Source organism: Callithrix jacchus, chromosome 5 (assembly GCF_049354715.1).
Source record: "Callithrix jacchus isolate 240 chromosome 5, calJac240_pri, whole genome shotgun sequence".
In the NCBI taxonomy this organism is placed as follows: Eukaryota; Metazoa; Chordata; class Mammalia; order Primates; family Cebidae; genus Callithrix; species Callithrix jacchus.
Window position 1 is genome coordinate 97,926,734 of NC_133506.1, and position 19,291 is coordinate 97,946,024.

The 19,291-nt window shown below is 47.4% G+C and overlaps 1 protein-coding gene and 1 long non-coding RNA gene across 6 annotated transcripts in view; one reads left to right on the forward strand and one right to left on the reverse strand.

Moving 5' to 3' along the window:
* Positions 1-2,115: 2,115 nt before the first annotated feature.
* The window catches only part of HNF1B (HNF1 homeobox B), a 60,891-nt gene continuing 43,715 nt past the window's right edge, over positions 2,116-19,291 (reverse strand). For 2 of the 5 annotated variants that reach the window (XM_035300788.3, XM_035300786.3), the window contains exons 7-9: positions 16,769-16,963; positions 14,874-14,992; positions 2,116-3,064 (exon numbers count right to left, since the gene is read on the reverse strand). In XM_035300788.3, coding sequence (XP_035156679.2) covers positions 3,044-3,064; positions 14,874-14,992; positions 16,769-16,963 — 335 coding nt within the window. In that variant the 3' untranslated portion in view covers positions 2,116-3,043. The remainder of the gene's footprint in view (positions 3,065-14,873; positions 14,993-16,768; positions 16,964-19,291) is intronic. The other 3 variants (XM_035300789.3, XM_054257046.2, XM_035300790.3) reach the window with 3 other exon arrangements.
* LOC128932262 (uncharacterized) lies at positions 2,789-5,430 on the forward strand. The gene is made up of 3 exons (XR_008481905.2): positions 2,789-2,918; positions 3,645-3,742; positions 5,258-5,430. It is a non-coding gene; the product is annotated as an uncharacterized LOC128932262 (long non-coding RNA).

A 19,291-nucleotide genomic window follows, 5' to 3' on the forward strand; every position in this document is an offset into this window, starting at 1 on the left:
GGCCAAGAGCTCAGATTCCCTGACTGTCTGCATTGTATTCTTTCTTATCTACCTGAATTCAGCAGCTGACACTGCATTGTCTCTGCTGTTGGGGGACTATCCCATAACTGCTTAGCATTGAAAAGTTTAATACAGGTTCAGGCAGGTTTTCAGTGCTGATTTTATTTCCTGTCCATGGATGTTAAAGTGAAATTTGCCTTTCCCTAGGCTAAGCCTAGAAAGTGACAGCCTGCTGTGATAAAAATGGAACCATCTCTCTATAAGCCTGGGCTCAGGGCATGAAGAGACACTCTGGAGATTGTTGTTCCATCAGGTGCTGGGAGGAAGATATGGGGGTTGAAGCTTGCTAACGAATCTTCAGAATATGTGATTCCCCTTGGTCTTTGTATAGCCAGTGGAGGGAAGTCCTTGTTTGATTTGGAAAGGTGGAGCTAACCATCCTTGGGGCTCTCAGTTGCCAGGGTCAATTGTCTGCATATCTTGGTTCAAATAGGATTTGGCTAGAAAAAGTCTCTAGAGATAGGCCCCAACTACACCCATCCTCCCTGTCTTCCATCTACACCTTTGCCCAGATGACTTGTTAGGTAAATATGACCTTCTGGCTTTTCAGGGTTATTACAACAATGCAAGATCTTAAAATCTACCAAAAGCAGACGCTTGCTGTTCCAGAAACAACACGAATCCAGATATAGGGCTTCAACTGGGGCTGGAGCTTGAGGCCTATGTTCCTTTCCTCTTCCAAGAGCTCACAGGAACCATCCAACAGGACATCTCAACTCATGAAAGGGGATCCTGGCCTCTTTCCACATGCAGTGCTTGCTCTTGTCCTCAGCCACCTCAACCCAGTCATGAACTTCTCTCTTGACTGTTTCAGTCCAAATTACATCGTTAGGGGAGCCAGAAATCAGTTAAAGTCAGTATTTCCAAATCTACCCACTCCTGCTCTGGGAACATAGTAGGTACTCAGTAAATCCGCCCAGTTCACTGAGGATTGAATCTCCTACTACAATGGAATTTTGAAAAAATCTATCACTCACAGTCTGGTTAGCACAATCTTTGCTTTCACTTTCATTGGGACATGCTGTGCCTAAAAGCGAAAAACCACAGGCCATTAGGCCTTATGCTGTTTGGCAAAAGAGGAAACAGCAAAGAAGACAGGTCCATCTTCCTTTCTCCTGGAGTCAGCACTGAATTATTTGTGGCAAAGTCCCTGCTGGTGGAGTTTCTGGGCCTTTGGTTTTTTACTGTTTGGACTATTTGTATTCCTTAGTATCCCTACCAGAGACAGAATCTTGGGCAAGAGGTGACATCCACAAGAGCCCATTCTCTTAGTGACTGACAGCCCCAGGGAAGGAAAAGGAGGGCCGGAAGAAAGTCTGGAGTTAATGCTTTAAATGAGGTTAAAAAATTTACTCACTGGGTTGTCATTCATCCTACTTTTTTTTTTTTTTTTTTTTTTTTTTTGAGACAGAGTTTCGCTCTTGTTACCCAGGCTGGAGTGCAACGGCGCGATCTCGGCTCACCGCAACCTCCGCCTCCTGGGTTCAGGCAATTCTCCTGCCTCAGCCTCCCGAGTAGCTGGGATTACAGGCACATGCCACCATGCCCAGCTAATTTTTTGTATTTTTAGTAGAGATGCAGTTTCACCATGTTGACCAGGATGGTCTTGATCTCTTGACCTCGTGATCCACCCGCCTCGGCCTCCCGAAGTGCTGGGATTACAGGTGTGAGCCACCGTGTCTGGCCTTCATCCTACTTTTTGTCTGTTTCTATCACACAGGTCACCCACCAAGAATTGACTCTACGATTTTATCCCTGTGAGTTGCAGGGAAGAAAAGGGTGCTAGCTTCTGCTCTGGCCAGATTCCTTCTGAGTGACTTGGGGAGTTTTACTGGGGAATCAATTCTCCTTTACCTCAATTAGCAGTAAAGCCTACATGAAGACACTGGGAACCTGACAGCAAGAGAAGGCCACCTGCCTCTCTACACCCCTAGATGACACACTTAGTGATCCCAGCAGAGTACACAGAAAACTCCAAAGAGACCAGGGGCCATGGGTTCATGGTGGAACCATGGCAGGAAAAGTATCAAAGACAGAAATATGTGACTCTGGGCAATGATAAAATAAATCATTTTAATGGAAGGCGTTCTGAGACTGCAACTTTTTCTTTTACTATGAAATAGTTTCCCTGCCCTGGGGTTTCTTAGGGAGTGCACGGCTGAACTCCCACCCCACAGAAAGCTAGCATGTTACTCTGACACACTACGTTGAGCCCCTCCAGAGATCCAGAGGTGTGCCTTAATGTCAGGAGACTGAAGTTAGCTGGTAGTCAGTTTAAGGTATTTCATCCCTGTGAGTGTCCAGGCCTGAGGGAGGGGACAAGGGGCTTCACTTCCCACTTAGGGTGTTTCTCCATGAGGGAAAAGAGGGGACAGATCACTTTTGAAAGTTTGACTCTGACCTTCACAAAGAAAACTAATAGTTTAGTATTATGTACAGGGCAGAGGGGAGAGGACACGGAGGGGAAATTGCACTTGATTATAGTAGTTTATAGTTTACAGCCATTGGACAAATTTACTTCTTTAAAAGAAATCTCAAGATCATTTGGGATGGGGTGGGGGAGGGAGTCTTTGGATATTTACAGTGTGTTTGGCTCAGTTCAATAGCACGCGTCCTCCTCTCCTCGTTTCAGTAACAGATTCAAGTTTTTGCATCAGTTTGTTCGATGAAGGATCACAACGTAGAAACAACGGCTTTCTTGCTTCCTCTTCAGCAGTTCCTTGTCTCCCACCTCCAGGACAGACAGGAGTCCTTGACATTGAGAGGCATCGTGGCAATACTGCATAGAAGGGAAGCTGGGCTTTGGGCTGCGCCTCCTGAGAGTGGATTGTCTGAGGTGTCAGCAGGACGCCCGTCAGGTAAGCAGGGACCTCTCGCAGGTGCTTGTCAGGTCACTGGGCTTTTCCATGGCAGCTGCCCAGAGGGTGATGGTGGGGAAAACAGGGTCCTTGTTGCTGTGCACAGAGTGAGTGATGTGTGGGCATCACCAGGCTTGCAGAGGACACTGCAGAGAGAGAGGAGGGATAATGCTCAGCTGTGTCATTTGGCAGGGACATGGGCCATTAGTTTGGCTTCTCCAAGGGAGTTGATGCCCAACTCAACCAGCAAAGAGCAGCAGGTGGAGGGCTGGGGGCCTTGTGTATGCTCAGTTCTGCAGTTTTCATCCTGAGGCACACTTCCTGCAGGAAAACCTGAGAGCCGGCTTTCCTGGCCACTTCAGAAGACAGAAGCGAATCGTTGGGGACCTTGAAATTGTCCTAACTTGCTGACCTGAATCCTGAAGTTGGGCTCCTCTTTCTGTGACAGTGGAATTTATGGAGTGCTCAGTGTGCTTGAAAAGGCAGCTGGATGATGAGCTCTTGCCTCTCGTGGAAGCAAGGGTCTCTTCCTAAGACCTCTAAGAGCAGAGGTCTCCTGTGCTAATGCTTCTCAAACTTTAATGGACTCACAAGTACCAGAGAGCCTGTTAAAATGTGGATTCTGGTTCAATTCTGATTTATAGGCCTGGGGTGGGCCTAAGAGTCTGCATTTCTTTCTTTCTTTCTTTTTTTTTTTTGAGATGGAGTTTTGCTGTTGTTACCCAGATTGGAGTGCAATGGCACGATCTCGGCTCACCGCAACCTCTGCATCCTGGGTTCAAGCAATTCTCCTGCCTCAGCCTCCCGAGTCACTGGGACTACAGGTAAGTACCACCATGCCCAGCTAATATTTGTATTTTTAGTAGAGATGGGGTTTCACCTTGTTGACCAGGATGGTCTTGATCTCTTGACCTCGTGATCCACCTGCCTCGGCCCCCCAAAGTGCTGGGATTATAGGTGTGAGCCACTGCGCCCGGTCAAGTCTACATTTCTAATAAGTTCCCAGGGTGTGCCAATGCTGCTCACTAGGGCGGCAAGGCCAGAAAACACACGAGAAACTGACCACTCACACCACTCATCAGGAAAGGAGTTTTGCAAATGGCAAAGTGCTTTCTATGAGTTTCTTACTTTGGGCTAAGAAATTCATAGGACCAGGGAAAGGATCCAAAGGCTGAAGGCCTCTGAGGCCATCCTTGAGGATGAGCCAGGGCAGGAGACCCCAGAATGGCTGGATAAGGCCTCAGGAGGAGCCACCTCACCCACTTCGCCCTCAGTACCTGGGCCTTATTCATTTGAAATGTCATGGAGCGTCATTGCTCTCCTTTTAACTTCTGGAGAGTCTCTTTTTGCCTCCCTCTGTCTCCTCTTTCCTTTTTGCTTTTGTTGATATCTAAGGTTCTGCCTTTGACTTAGTGGCTTATTATCTTAAGATCCCCCCCAAACACACACACAAACACACACACCCCAACACCTACCAACACTGCTAAAGGCCACTGTTACCTCCTTGATCAGTGCTCCAACGATGACCCTATATGAGGATACCATTATGCTATTTGGCAGATCAGGAAAACAAGGCTCAAAGTGAGTCAGTGAATCGTCCAAGGTTTAAGAACTAGGAGAGTGTGGAGCACAGCTTCAAACTAGCTGTGTAGGTGGTCACTCAGAGTGTGCGCTTTCTATCATGCTAGGAGGTGAGGAGCCTTCTACTAGGCTTTGTTCTCTTTGACAAGTTACTGTCTCTGTGCCTCAGTTTCTTCCCCTATAGAATGGGAGTTGCTGTGGGATTGGATGAGTTGACACCTATGGAGTCCTGAGAGTGGTCCTTGGCACAATTGTTATGAACATGGGGTTCTTCAGCCCATGCTGCTCCTCAGTGCTCTTAAGAGTGGGGCTGCAGGCCGGGTGCGGTGACTCACGACTGTAATCCCAGCACTTTGGGAGGCCAGAGCTGGTCAATCACGAGGTCAGGAGTTTGGGACCAGCCTGACCAATGTAGTGAAACCCAGTCTCTACTAAAAATACAAAAATTAGCTGGGCACGGTGACGCATGCCTATAATCCCAGCTACTTGGGAAGCTGAGGCAGGAGAATCCCTTGAACCCTGTTGTGAAACAAGATCATGCCATTGCATTTCCAGCCTGGGCAACAGAGCGAGACTCTGTCTCAAAACAACAAAAAAAGAGTGGGGCCGAGCAGTGCGTGCACGTGAGGAGACAGGCTTCTGACCCTTCTACATTCTTGAGACATTGGTCAGGGTCCTCTGATACCCTTTGCCTCCTCTTCCTCCCCCCACTCTCGAGTCTCTTTACTTCCCACTATCAGCCTTTTTCCAATTTTCAGATTTCAGGTGGAGGAGAGAGAAAATGGCTTGTGACCTTGCAGGTTTCAATAGAAGAGCAAACAAGAAGGGCAGATAAGGAGACGCCAGTGAGATTCTATGACCTGTCATTAGGGATGGGCTTCCCAGCTATCAAATGTTTGCTCACATAATAAAATGGTGGCAGAGCCCAAAATGTTGTCAAAGGAACTGGAGTTATTTGCCCCCTTCAGAGTCTAAACACAAACATCTGATAAGGGGTGCACTGTGGTCCCCTAGAACTGGAGGCCCAGCACACGCAGCCCCATGGGGGCCTTGCCCAGAAGATCTCTAACTGACCGCGGGGACCTCCTTCTGAAAGGTGTGGTAGCTGTGTCAAACGTGAAAGGCATTCTCATTCTAAGAGGATTTGTTACATAATAGTAAGAGCGAACATTATCGGGGTCCTACTGTGAGCCACGCACCATGCTAAGGGCTTCACAAGCATCACTGCCGCGAATTCTTACATCGACCCTTTGAAGTAGGTGATTATCATGAATTCATTTAACACATATTTGAGTGCCTATTGTGTACTTAGTACTTTTTTAGACACTGGAGATGCCGCTGTAAACAAGACACTGTTCACTTCTTCACAGACTTTACCTCCTAGTGAAGGCTTTGAATAATAAACAAACAAATGTGCGCGCGCACACACACGTGCGCACATGCACACGTGCACACGCACGCACACACAACTTTAGGTGGAGATGAGTACTCCACAGAAACATAAGCATAGAGGTTAGGATAGCTTGAGGAAAAAGAGATTAACTTAGATGAGGGAATTGGGTGAGGCCTCTGAAGTGGTAATATCTGAGCCGAAGGAAATGAAGGAGCAAGCATGTAACAATGCACAGAAAAAGAGCTCCAGGCAGACACCACAAACGCAGGAGTGCTGGGGTGGGATGCTTCAGCTCTGGCACAGCTAAAGCTGCGTGGGCAGTGGAGGGAGGAAGATGGTGAGAACTGCAACACTGGAAGTAGCATAATTACATGGGGTCCTGTACGTCTGTCTCTGTTTTAGTTTGATTGTAATGGAAAGCTACTGGAGAGTTTTGACAGGGGATCGGCATGCTTGATTTTTCTTTGTAAGAGATCACTCTGGCAGACAGACCATAGTTGGGCAAGTGTGGAAGTGGGAGATGGGCAAGGGCCATCTAAGGAGACTGGGGAGAGACAAAGGAGCCTGGGCTGGGACTAGGACAGTCCTGATGGGAGTGTGAGAAGAGGTCAGATGTGGGATATATTCTTGGTCCCCTAGTAGAACTTACTGATGGACTGGATGTGATGTGGAGAGAAGAATCAAGGATACGCTCAGCTATCTCACTGGAACAACTGGTACCAGTCTTGGAAATGGGGAAGCCCATGGAGGAAGCAGTTTTGGTAGGATGAAATCAGGGCACAAAGAAGACTTCCTATTTTAGGCATGTTGAATTCGAGAGGCTTATTAGATATTTTAGACATGCATGTCCCTGCTGAAGAAGCATGGTTTTGGGAATGGGCACTCAGTAGGGAAGACTGGACTGTAGACAGAATTATAGGAGCCATCAGTGTCTACACTTGTCCGAAAGCCATGGGACCAGAGGAGATCACCCAGGAGTGAGCATAGACAAGAAGAGGCCAAAGAGTGAGGCCTGGGCCCTCCAACACATAAATGCTGGGAAGGTGAGTTGCCAGCTGAGGAGATGAGAAGTGGCTAGTGCTGTAGGAGAAGAACCAGGAATGGTAGTATACTAAACTCCCATGGAAAAAAGCAGGGAGCGATCAGCTGTGTCAAAGACAGAGATTGAAAAGTAACCACTGGATTCAGCAGCATGGTGACTTAGTGAGCTGGACATGGTGGGGTGTGAGGACAAAAGCCCGTCTGCAGTGATCTCAAGAGAGAACTGAGGGTGAGGAAGTAGAGATGGTGAGGACAGGTAAGTCACTTCTATGATCATGAACTTATGTGACATTTGTTGTAGCTCCATTACTTAAAAGTCATGATTATAATTCTGGTTTTACAGATGAGGGAAATGTGGTCTAGAGAGGTTATAAGTTGGCCAGGGTCCCGCAACAGCAGAGTTTGTGCTCTTCACCTCTATGTAGATCACTTCTTTCAACCCCCTCAACAGGGGGAAATAAATGCCCTTTGCCACTGAAAATCCCTTTCCCAAACTCAGAGCCACTCAGTGGTGCCAGCAGGGGAAGTCAAGAGTGACCCAGCTTCCATGGGCTGGGTGTTTCCTTTGCGACAAGCACCGAGGGAAGTGTTTTACAAGTCTTCGTACAGTTAGTCCTTTCAGTGATCCCATGAAAGAGGTATCATTATCTTCATTTTACAGGTGAGCAGACAGAGGCTCAGAGAGGTTATGACATTTCTATGAGGTCATACAGGTAGAAAGTGGTAGAATTGTGAGCCCAGATTGATGCTCCCAACCATCAGAACACTGCTTCCCCATCCAGTGAAGAAGTCGGGAGAGGGCTGGGTGTTGTGGCTCACGCCTGTAATCCCAACACTTCGGGAGGCCAAGGTGGGCGGATCACAAGGTCAAGAGATCGAGTCCATCCTGGCCAAGATGGTGAAACCCCCTCTCTACTAAAAATACAAAAATTAGCTGGGCGTGGTGATACACGCCTGTAATCCCAGCTACTCGGGAGGTTGAGGCAGGAATATTCCTTGAACCCGGAAGGTGGAGGTTGCAGTGAGCCGAGATCATGCCATTGCACTCCATCCTGGATGACAGAGTGAGACTCCATCTCAAAAAAAAATAAATAAATAAAGTTGGGAGAGAGGGAACAGCTGAAGGGGACAGATGATAAGGCTGCCCACCTCCCCCTTTTCAGCACCCTGACTAGTTACTGCTCTGGGGGCCCTTTCTTGACCGTCCCATAAACTAGGAAGTCAAGCAGGGAGAGAACATTGTGGAAACAGGAGGTGGCTCACAACCTGCCCACACTTGTTCTAACTGAGGTCAGTGCTTGCTGCGGTCTTGTTTCCAGTCTAGTGGGGCATTGTTAAACTCAGGCACAAACCCACTCAGAGATAACTTGCCAGCACCCAAGAGTTCAGGAGGAGGGAGAGGTATGTGCTGTGGAAGGGACAGATAGGCAGTAGCTGCAGAAGGATTCTTCACAGTGAGAGGTCCCAGCCTGGAGTTCCTGACCCGTAATCCCCAAGGCCCTTGGGGCATGTCTGCGTTGACAACAGGAAGTACTGGAATTAGACAGATACAAGTACAAATCCTAGCTTTAGCCTTATACCTGCACAACACTGGGTTATTATGGATGCTTAAAAGTGGATATTGGAAGGTGAATGTTGTTTAATGGGTTAGGAGTGAGAAAACCAGTCTGGAAGTCCAGCTCTGAAATTTGTGATCTGTTTGAACTTGGCCAGATCCATACCCATCTTTGAACCTGTTTTCTGCTTCGTAAATCAGGTATAAAAATAACAACTTTGCTGAATGGGTAAGGGGATTCTCCAGGAAACGTAAGCTAGAAAAGCATCTGGGGTGCTGCTTGGAAAATGGAAGCATCAAAAAATACGAGTTCAGCATTCATTCATTTGTTCATTCACTCATTCACTCATTTGTTCATTCGTTCTTTCTTATTTACTGAACATCTGCGATAGCCCAGGCATTTGGCTAAGTCCAAAGGACATGGGTGCTTTGAGAGGTCCTGAACTATTTGCTTTTTTCCAGGGAAGTGGGTGAGCGAGTGTCTGTGTATCAGCAGGAGAATGGGATCTGGAGTAGGACGTACTTAAGAGATGGTAGTAATCCTGAGACACTGTCTTGTCCCAGACTCCTTTGACAGCATGAAAACCAAGCACTGAGTTGGACATTCGGAATCACTAGGCTGGGTGCGCAGTGGCTCACACTATAATCTCAGCACTTTGGGAGGCTGAGGCAGGTGGATCCTGAGGTCAGAAGTTTGAGACCAGCCTGGCCAACATAGTGAAACCCTGCCTCTACTAAAAATAAAAAAATTAGCCAGGTGTGGTGGCACATGCCTGTAATCCCAGCTTCTAAGGAGGCTGAAGGGGGAGAACTACTTGAACCTGGGAGGTGAGCCAAGACCATACCACTGCACTCCAGCCTGGGTGACAGAGTGAGACTCCGTCTCCAGAAAAAAAAAAAAAAAAGAAGCAAGAGTCACTGGAAGGGGAGAAAACTATCTCCTAAAGGATCACAGACAGGAAAGAAAACAGGGAGGGAGCTACCACTTTTGAGTACTTAACTATGTACGAGGTACTCTGTTAGGCACATTGAATATTTTGTGAGATGGGGATGGGATTTTTCCCATTTATAGATGAAGAAACTGAGTCTCCTAGCAGAGAATTAACTGCCCGAGGTTACATACCAGGGGGTGATGGAGCTGAAATTAGCTCAGGTCTGCTGGCGTTTCCTACCACTGTACACAGTGCCTCTAAAATAGCACTGCTCAGGATGTGTCCCTTTGACCCGAGCAGGGTGCATGCTAATTGCCTGGTCCAGTGCACACATCAGCAAGTAAAATGCTTGGAGAAGCCCTGCCCAGTGGCATTTAACTTTGTGTAATCCAGCAGTCCCCCCAACATATTTGACCAAGACATCCTTCTCTCTCCTCACTTGTATGTCCCTGATACCTAGTGATATGGTTTAGATGTGTGTCCCTTCCAAATCTCATGTTGAAATATGATCCCCAGTGTTGGAGGTAAGGCCTAGTGGAGGTACTGGATCATGGGTGCAGATCCCTTATAAATGGCTCAGTGCCATCCCCTTGGTGATAAGTGAGCTCTTACTCAAGTTGGTTCACACACGATCTGGTTGCTTGAGAGTGTAGGATCTCCCTTTTCTCTCTCTTGCTCCTTCTTTCACCATGTGACATACCTAGTCCCCCTTTTCCTTCTGCCCTGACGGTAAGCTTCCTGAGACCTCACCAGAAGCAGATGCTGGCACCACACTCCCTGTACAAGCTGCAGAGCCATGAGCCAATTAAACGTATTTTCTTTGTAAGTTACCCAGCCCCAGGAATTCCTTTATAGTGATGCAAATGGATGAACACACAAAAATGGTACTGGGAGTGGGGCATTACTATAAAGATACTTTAAGATGTGGAAGCAGCTTTGGCAACAGGTAACAGGCAGAGATTGGGAGTTTGGAGGACCAGGAGAAGACAGGAAGATGAAGGAAAGTTTGGTATTTCTTAGAGACCTGTTAAGTGATTTTGACCAAAATCCTGATAGAAATATGGGGAGTGAAGGCCAGGCTGATGAAGTCTCAGATGGAAATGAGGAACTTATCGGGAACTAGAGCAAAGGTCAACCTTCTTACACCCAGGCAAAGAACTTGGCTGCATTGTGTCCATATTCTAGGGATCTGTGGAAGTTTGAACTTAACAATGACTGCGTAGGGTATCTAGTGGAAGACATTTCTAAGCAGTAAAACATTCAAGAAGTGGCCTGGCTGCTTCTAACAACCCATAGTCAGCTATGGAAGCAAAGGAATGATTTACATTTGGAATGTTGGAATTTACGTTTAAAAGGGAAGCAGAGCATAAAATTTTGGAAAATTTGCAGCCTAATGCTATGGTAGAGAAGGAATTCAAGTGGCCTCTGGAGCAACAACTTGCTAGAGAGATTAGCTTGACTAAAGGGAGCCATGTGCTACTAGCCAAGACAATGGAGAAAGGGCATGGAAGCATTTCAGAAATCTTCTAGGCAGCCCCTCCCATTACAGACCCAGAGGCCTAGGAAGAAAATACGATTTTGGAGGCCAGACCAAAGGCCCTGCTGCCCTGCACAGCCTTGGGACACTGCTCCCTGCATTCCCGCTGCTCTAGCTTCAGCCCTGGCTCAAAGGGCCCCAGGCACAGCTTCGACCACCACTCTAGAGGGTGCAGTCTATAAGCCTTGCACAGAATGCAAGAGTGAAGAAGACTTGGCAGCTTCCACCTAGATTTCAGAGGATATATCAGAAAACCTGGGTGCCCAGGGAGAAGGCTCTTAAAGGGGCAGAGCCCCCACAGAGAACCTCCATTATGGCAGTGCAGAGGGGAAACGTGGGACCGAAGCCCCCACACAGAGTCACCACCAGGATACTGCCTAATGGAGCTGTGGGAATGAGCTTGCCACCCTCTAGACCTCAGAATGGTAAAGCCACTAGCAGCTTGAAACCTCAGCATGGAAAAGCCACAGGGGCAGAGCTGTCCAAGGCCATGGGAGCCTACCTGGCATGCCAATGTGCCCAGGATGTGGCACATGGAATCAAGGATTATTTTGGAGCTTTAAGGTTTAATGCCTGCCCTGCTGGGTTTCAGACTTGCATGGGGCATTATCTCTTTCTTTTGGCCAATTTATTTCTTTTGGGATGGGAATATCTATCCAACACCTGTACCACCACTGTATTTTGGAAGTAAATATACATATAAGCTCATAAGTGGAAGGACTTGCTCTTGAGTCTCAGATGAGACTTTGGACTTTGAGTTAATGCTGGAATGAGTTAAGACTTTCAGGGACTATTGGGAAGGAATGATTGTATTTTGCAATGTGAGAAGGACATGAGATTTGGGAGGCCAGGGGTAGAATGATGTAGTTTGGATATGTGTCCCCTCCAAATCTCATGTTGAAATGTGATTCCCAATGATGGAAGTGGGGCTTTGTGAGCACAGCATCATAAATGGCTTAGCATCATCCCCTTGGTGATGAGTTAGTTCACATGAGATCTGGCTGTTTAAAAGAATCTAGGGCTAGGCATGGTGGCTCACACCTGTAATCCCAGCACTTTGGGAGGCCAAGGTGGGCGGTTCACTTTAGCACAGGGTTTGAGACCAGCCTGGGCAACATGGCAAAAAAAAATGCAAAAATTAGACGGCCATGGTGGTGAGTGCCTGCAGCCCCAGCTACTCTGGAGGCTGAGGTGGGAGAATTGATGGAGCCCAGGAGGTTGAAGCTGCAGGGAGCTGTGATTGTGTCACTGCACTCCAATCTGGGTGACAGAACGGGACCCTATCTCAAAACATAAAAATGAATAAATAAATAAATAAAAAGAGCAGGGCCTCCCCCTTTTCTCTCCTGCTCCCATTCTCGCCATGTGATACGCCTGTCCTGCCTGCACCTTCCACCATGATTATAAGCCTTCAGAGGCCTTCAGCAGAAGCAGATGCTGGCATCATGCTTCCTGTATAGACTGCAGAACCGTGAGCCTTTTAACCTCTTTTACCCAGCCTTAGATATGTCTTTATAGCGACACAAACAGACATCGCTATAAGCCATACATTTGAACACACCAGCAAAGAATTTGAAATCCCTTTTGGAATATAAGACCTTAAAACAAAAAAGATCAGAAATGCCATCAGGTCTCTTTCAGAACTCACTTCTGACCCTTTGCCTTGGGAATAGAGTTTTTACAAACTGTCTCCACCTTGGGTACCTTCTGCTGTCAGGAGGCAGCACATTTACCCCCATTTAACTTCACTCTGCCTTTCCCATTTCTCCTTCTCTTTCAACGTGTTGGAAGAATGTTTCCCGACTGGAATATAGCAAGTGAGCTGACTTTCTTACTCTTGTTCCCGACCACAGAGATAACAAGAGTGGCAGCAGTTGCCATAGAATTTTAAAAATGGGTAGTGGAAGGCAAGCATTTGGAGTCAAACACCAAAGCCTAAAGGTCCAGCTCTAGAGTTTATCATCTGTGTGACCTTGGGCAGGTCACTCTTCATCTCTGGGCTTTAGTTTATTTCTTTGTACTTAGGAGGTTGTAGTAAAAAGGAAGTGATGAGATAATGTTCATGAGAAGTATAAACTGTAACATGCCACATGAGTATTTTTCATCCTTACTGAGTGTAATAATCATCCTCATCATCACAGAAACGAGTCTATTGCCAGACTCCTGAAATATCTGGGGATATGGAGACAACGTCACAGCATTCTGGGAGGCCACACATGCAGCTTCAAGGTCTGCTGGCTCCTCTGTCCAATGGAGAGGAGAAGCCAGTGTGGGGCTGGTGCAGCGTCTCAGGGAGCATCTTAAAGTATTTTGATTAAGAGACCATTTCCTGAATTCAGAGGACTTGTTTCAACAAGCAAGCATCAAAGTCAACTGGGGAAAGACAGGAATAATTAATCATGGTCCTGTCTGGGGCTGACCAAGCGGCAGATGGATTGATAAACCTTTCAAAGGGGAAGGTATTCCCAAGGAGGGCTGCTGCGCCTGGCTGCCCCCTGATTGAGATTTGTGAGCACAGATAAATGTTTTCCCTGCTCACTACAAAGAGTGGGAACTCGCACGGGAGTCGAAGGGCAGGGTAGAGAGGGGTTGTCCTTTCATCTTCTATTGGGTGAGAGAAGAGTAGCAAAGCAGGTCCCACATACCTCTCCCTCAACCCCGGCCCCAGAGCCCAGCTGCCCTGGTTGTGTGTATGTTTTAGTGCCCAAGACACCAGGTATTTAATCTACACCACCTTGCTGAATCCTTAGAACAAGCAGATGTTACAACTCTCACTTTAAAGATGAAGAAATAAAGGCTCAGGGAGGTCAACGTCACCAACCAAACGGCAGAATGAGGAATAGAACCCACCTGCTCCACTATGCTCTAGGGCTGGGAGGAGTTTGGGGCAAAGGAAAGAACAGAGAACCCTGATCCCATGAAGGAACTTGCTGGGAAGCCCATGGCAGTGGATGCAGTGTGATTTGCAGGGCTCAGATGAAAAAAAGATCATCAACGAGACCAAATTCTGCTGAGAGCCTTTGACACGAAGTTCAAGGTTGTCACCTACTTATCTAGTAATCAATAGAGGCCAAACAGTTCTCACATTGCACAGACCCCAGCTACTAAAAGATCTCATTGTGTTACTCTGGAATCTTCACCTGTGTTCAGACATCTTGTCCTGTTTTCTAACTCTCGGGGTCTTCTTGCAGTCCAGCAGTGAGCCTCGCCATCAGCCACCTGTCTTTACATCACCTCTATTCGGAGGTGGGACTTAATCATCAACTGAAACTGTGATTAAGCCTCCGGATTCCCCACTTTCAGTGCACTAGGAAGTTGATTCTAAATTTCTTGATAAAACCCCAAGTGGATGCATACCCCTGGAAAAGCCAGGTTGTCTACTGGGGAGTCCCTATGGGTTGGCATAAGTGGGTCATTCCCAGAGCTTATGGCATTCTGGGTCCAGGGGAATCAGCCTCAGGACTCCTGACTTCCTACTCATTTTCTCCACTGACTACTTTGTGGATCCTCAGGAATCCCTCTTGCAAAGCATGGACCTCAGCAGGGGATCTATTCTCTTGAGCCCTCCTTGGAAATACCTTTTCCATGGACCATTGCTCATTCTGTTAGGGAACACTCAATTTCAACGCCTAAGCGCTCTATGTCATCTAGTCTCCAGTGACCTATCAAACTTCTGTCTTGGTTTAGTGCTCTTATTGGGGAATCTGGGGCAGCAGTAATGAGCCCTTTCAACCTGTGGCCTTTTTTTTTTTTTTTTTTGCCCTGGGACTTTAAGGATTCCCTTTGCAAGTAACAAGGAGCCTCAGAAGACCAAACTTCTTCTGACCAAGTGCATGTTTGCCACACCCTCTGCACATCAATAGCCTTAGTCATATCCTCCCCACACCCCAACCCCCACAAATCCTGCTGGCATTACCTGTTTACTTGAAGACATGTTGGTGAGTGTGCTGATGCTGCTGGTATCTGTGACCACCATTGCAGATGGAAACCGGGAGGTGTGGGAATACTGGGGAGGTTCCTGCTTGTGTGCATACACTGAAGAGAGAATGAAGACAGAATCAAGGTGCATACCCAGGCACATACAGAGCTACAGAGCCCCCATCCCACACCACAGCTAGGCAGATAAAAGGGTTGGTGGATTTAAGTGAGGATTTTTTCATATTAGTTATCTATAAGATTCATGTAATTTTTAAGTCACATGACCAACTCCTGAAAGCATGTGGATGCTTGGCCGTGAGGGAGAGACCAGCCTGTTCTCAGAATATGGGGCCTACCAGAGAGGCCTCTAGTACAGAACGGGGGTAAAGGTCACTGGCCATTGCCTCAGCTTGCCCTTCTCATGCAGTGAGGCAGGTTATTTCCTGGTCCAGGGCATCATGGTCTCTCTCTTCATGGGTGGCCAGGCCTGCTGGGCCTCAGCAGCCTACAGGTCCTTGGTGACCACTCTCTGACTGTCCCACCTAGGCCTGACCACTGAGGAAGCCTGGCCAGGCGAAGGGATTGGGGCAAGTGGGGAGCACATTGCCAGGCTCTGGGAGGTTGGGAAGTGGGGCACATGTGGTTTCAGACTCTACTACAGGCTGTGGCATATTTTTAGATGCCACTAAAATGTGATTGGAATGTGAGATGGTGCTCAGAAACCAGCTCCACAGGCCCGGGTGGAGATTGAGCCCTGAAGATAGAAGGCTAAACTTGGCTGTTCTCTTTCAAACCCATAGCTTAGCTGATGCAGCTAGGGAAGAAATACAAATCTCTTTCACCATCCTTGCCTTCTAGGAGTCTCTTTATAAATAATCTTTATAATTCTTTATGCTTACCAAAGGCAGTTCAGCCCTATGTTTATTTCATCTTCACAGTGACCCTAAATCCATACTATTTCCATCTTATGGATGAAGAGATTGGGCTCAGAGTGGCTAAGTAACTTGCATTAGGCTACATGGCTGGTAAGTATCACAGGCAGGATTTAAATCCAAGTCTGTCTGATCTAAGACTAGTGCTTTATACTGAACACTTCCTTGGGGTTTCTGAAGCAGAGAAGCCATGATTCCTTCCCAAACTCCTGTGTCAGGGGCTGCAGCCAGACCTGGCCAGAGGACTGGAAGCCTGGGACACAGGATGGAAGGCAGAGAAACTGAGGCTGGGATTGGATGGGAAATAAGTGGTTGAGAGGAGGCTTGGGGTAGGTATAGAAATTGGATATGAGAAACAGTCTTTGTGCAGGCATGCAGGGTAGTGGGGAGGAAGAGACTCTAATGCCCAGGATGGTGTGCCCCTGGTAGATTTCACTGGTGTTCATGGTTCTTGATTAGAGGTGTTTGGGGTGTATAAATTGGAAGACATGGGACTCTAGAAGATTCTTCTATTTTGGGGAAGGCAAACAGGATGCAAATTAGATGCCAACTCTGATCATTTGATAACGGCTGCTTGGAAGTTTGGATTGCAAAGGCTAAGTTGATGTTCACTGGGAAAAGGTGCTGGTGGTTTAAGGGCGCTGTCTTTTCCAGAGGTGTTAGAATGGGAAATTGGGCTGAGTGTTCCACATGCTGTCTGTCTCCAACTCCCCTTCACCTGTAGGCCTACACTTTCTTCTCCAAACCTTTCCCTAGTGATCTCAGGGGTAGAGAAGAGGACTAGAAAAAGTACAGCAACACACAAGAGTTATAGTTGAGAAATAGTTTTGGTTGGTGGATCATAGGCGGGGCAAAGTGACCAAACCAATAAACTTCTGAGAAAGTTCAGGCCCAGAGAGAAAAAGTGGTTGGCCACTGAGGGTCCTTAGTGCTCCCTCCCTCTACGTGCCCATGTCCTTACTGTGTGAGTTCTGTAGCTGAGTCACAGCAGCCATGAAGGGCTGCTGGGCCATGTGGCTGCCTGGGCTCTGCTGCATGAGGGGCTGCTGGTGAGGACTATGCAGCTGCTGGGAGAACTGGACGGGCTGCAGGGCTGCCAGGCTGCCAGCCACACTGTTGATGACAGGGACACTCTGTGCTTGGGAGGTGTTGAGGCCTGTGGGAGCAAGAGGAAAAGATCAGAGACAGTGCCTGGGATGAGGAGAGGTACATGGATGTCATCATTTGAGCCCCTGCTCAATGTACCAGTCACAGGGCTGAGCCTGTTACATAGGAGATTGCACCCGAGGTAAGTTTAAGAAACTGAGACTTGGAGAGGTTAATTTACTTGCTCAAGTTCCACAGTGAGTTGTGGGTTGGAGATGGGTATTAAACAGATCTGATTGAAGCCTCAGAGTCTCCCACAGTCATCCTGTGACCTCCCAAACTTAGCTCTCTTGAGGTTACCAGGGCTTTGGAAAAGCTGGCTCTTCTTGCCCACTCCATCCATGCCAGGCTGTGTGGCTTGCCCTGGTGCCCGCAGGGCAGAGTTAAAGGTGTCTACACTGAGGCACAGGTTATTGCCAGATCTATCTGTCCAGTAGAGGGCAGGAGTGTGCAGGAACCCAAATTTTGCTTAAAAACAACTTCCATAGTCCCAGAAGTATGAAGTCCCCGAGACCCTTATTTAGTAGACTGTACAAAGAGCCCGAGAGAGGTCAGGTGCCAACTCTCTTAACTGTAACAGAGAGTGGAGAAAACACTGGACTCAGCCAGTCTATGAAGTGAGCATCTCTTATCTGGCAGCATAGGGCTTGTGGCATTAAAAGGACCAGGTTTTAGAAAGAGGAAGTAGTGAGTTTAAGGCTGACTCTTGGCAGGTACAGTGGGTCTTGCCATGTTCTGTTCTGGGGATGTCAGGGCCCCTGTGACTTGGAACTGAGCCTGTATCCTGAGGCCTCTTTAGAACCTGGGACAGCACTGTGAGGAATGGATTCCCTGGTACCCACGCTCTGTCTCTCTATCTGAGAGTGACACTGAGGAAGACAGCTAAGGTAGAGTTGGAATGGAGACAGGACGATCAGGAGAGAAGACACGGACCTACTTCCTGGGTCTGCCTATGTTCCCGTGATCTTGCTTTCTGGGAAGTTGGGGGAAGAATAGGATGAAGAAGGAATCCAGAAAAAGGTCTGTTTTAGGTGGATATGGAAGCCTAGACAGGCTTTCCTGAAATGGAGAGGGTTTCATAAGCAGGTTTGTGGGAAGTCTTCAATGGAGATAACACAGAGTCCTCAACAATTGCCTACTCGGAGCTTTAGCTGATACTGTTATCAGAAACCTAAAAGGCGAGACCTCCGAGCAGAAAGGACAGGGGGATAATCCCACTCCTTGTTCTCTTGGGTGGGGGCTGGGGGGTGTGATCCTCTGATCACCCTCAGAACAGCACTGTCTCCAGTCCCCCAGGGGGTTCAGCATCTCCTCAAGCCAGCATCTCACCAGATACCTTGATTACCTTGTTTCCCTTTCCTACCTCCTGCTTATGGTCTCAGTCTCCCAGGAAGCTCCATGGGTTTGCTCTTTCTGAGAAATCTCTGAGGGCACTGCTGCTTCTCGTTTTGGGAAATCACTGCCCAGAAAAGCAAATTATCCTGTGTAGAGTGGATGACATTTGAAGACATAGTTCTGAAACCTGCACGTGCTTCAGAAGTCATCTGGGGGAACTCTTTAACAAATACACATTCCTGAGCCCCACCCAAGACCTAATGAGTCAGAACCTTCAGAGGTGGGGCCCAGGAATCTTATTTTCAATGCAGTTTGTGATCCTGACGGACTGAGAGCCACTGATGTCATTCCAGCTCCCTCAGTGGGTAAGTCTTGACCTTTTCATCTGTTTCTGTTTCTGGGCACTGGTTCTTGCTTGGGAAGTATGCTATTCAGTCAGAGGAAGAGAATAGGATAAAGAGATGAGAATGAGTAGAGAATAAGGATTTGACCCTGCCAAATAATCTGTTACCATCTTCTCCACGGGCTTCTGCAATTCTGAGGCAGGGCCTGTGGTACTCAACACGTCAATCAGTTAAAGGAGGATGTCTGCAACCAGTTTCTCATCTTGACGCTCTGTAGTGTATTCTCAGCAGTTTTCTGGTGATTGTCACCATTCCTCATGCTCTGTTTACCCCAAGTGCACACAGATATGTACACACACGACCCTCCTTCTAAAGTCAGTGTGCACTCTGGTGTACCCTGTCTAAACAGGAGATTAGGAAATTAAGGATCGTTGTGAGATGAAAGAGAAATATAAGTAGAGGAAATTAGGAGGAACAAAACGGAAAAATATAGACTAGCCCCAGGCAAAATTTTAATTCAGATAGTGCCTGAGGGAATATATATATGTGTGTGTGTATATATATGTGTGTGTATATATATATATATATATAAAACTATATGGCAGTGAAAGCTTAGCATGGGAAGAAAGAAGGTAAGTGGGACAGTTTATTATTTTGGT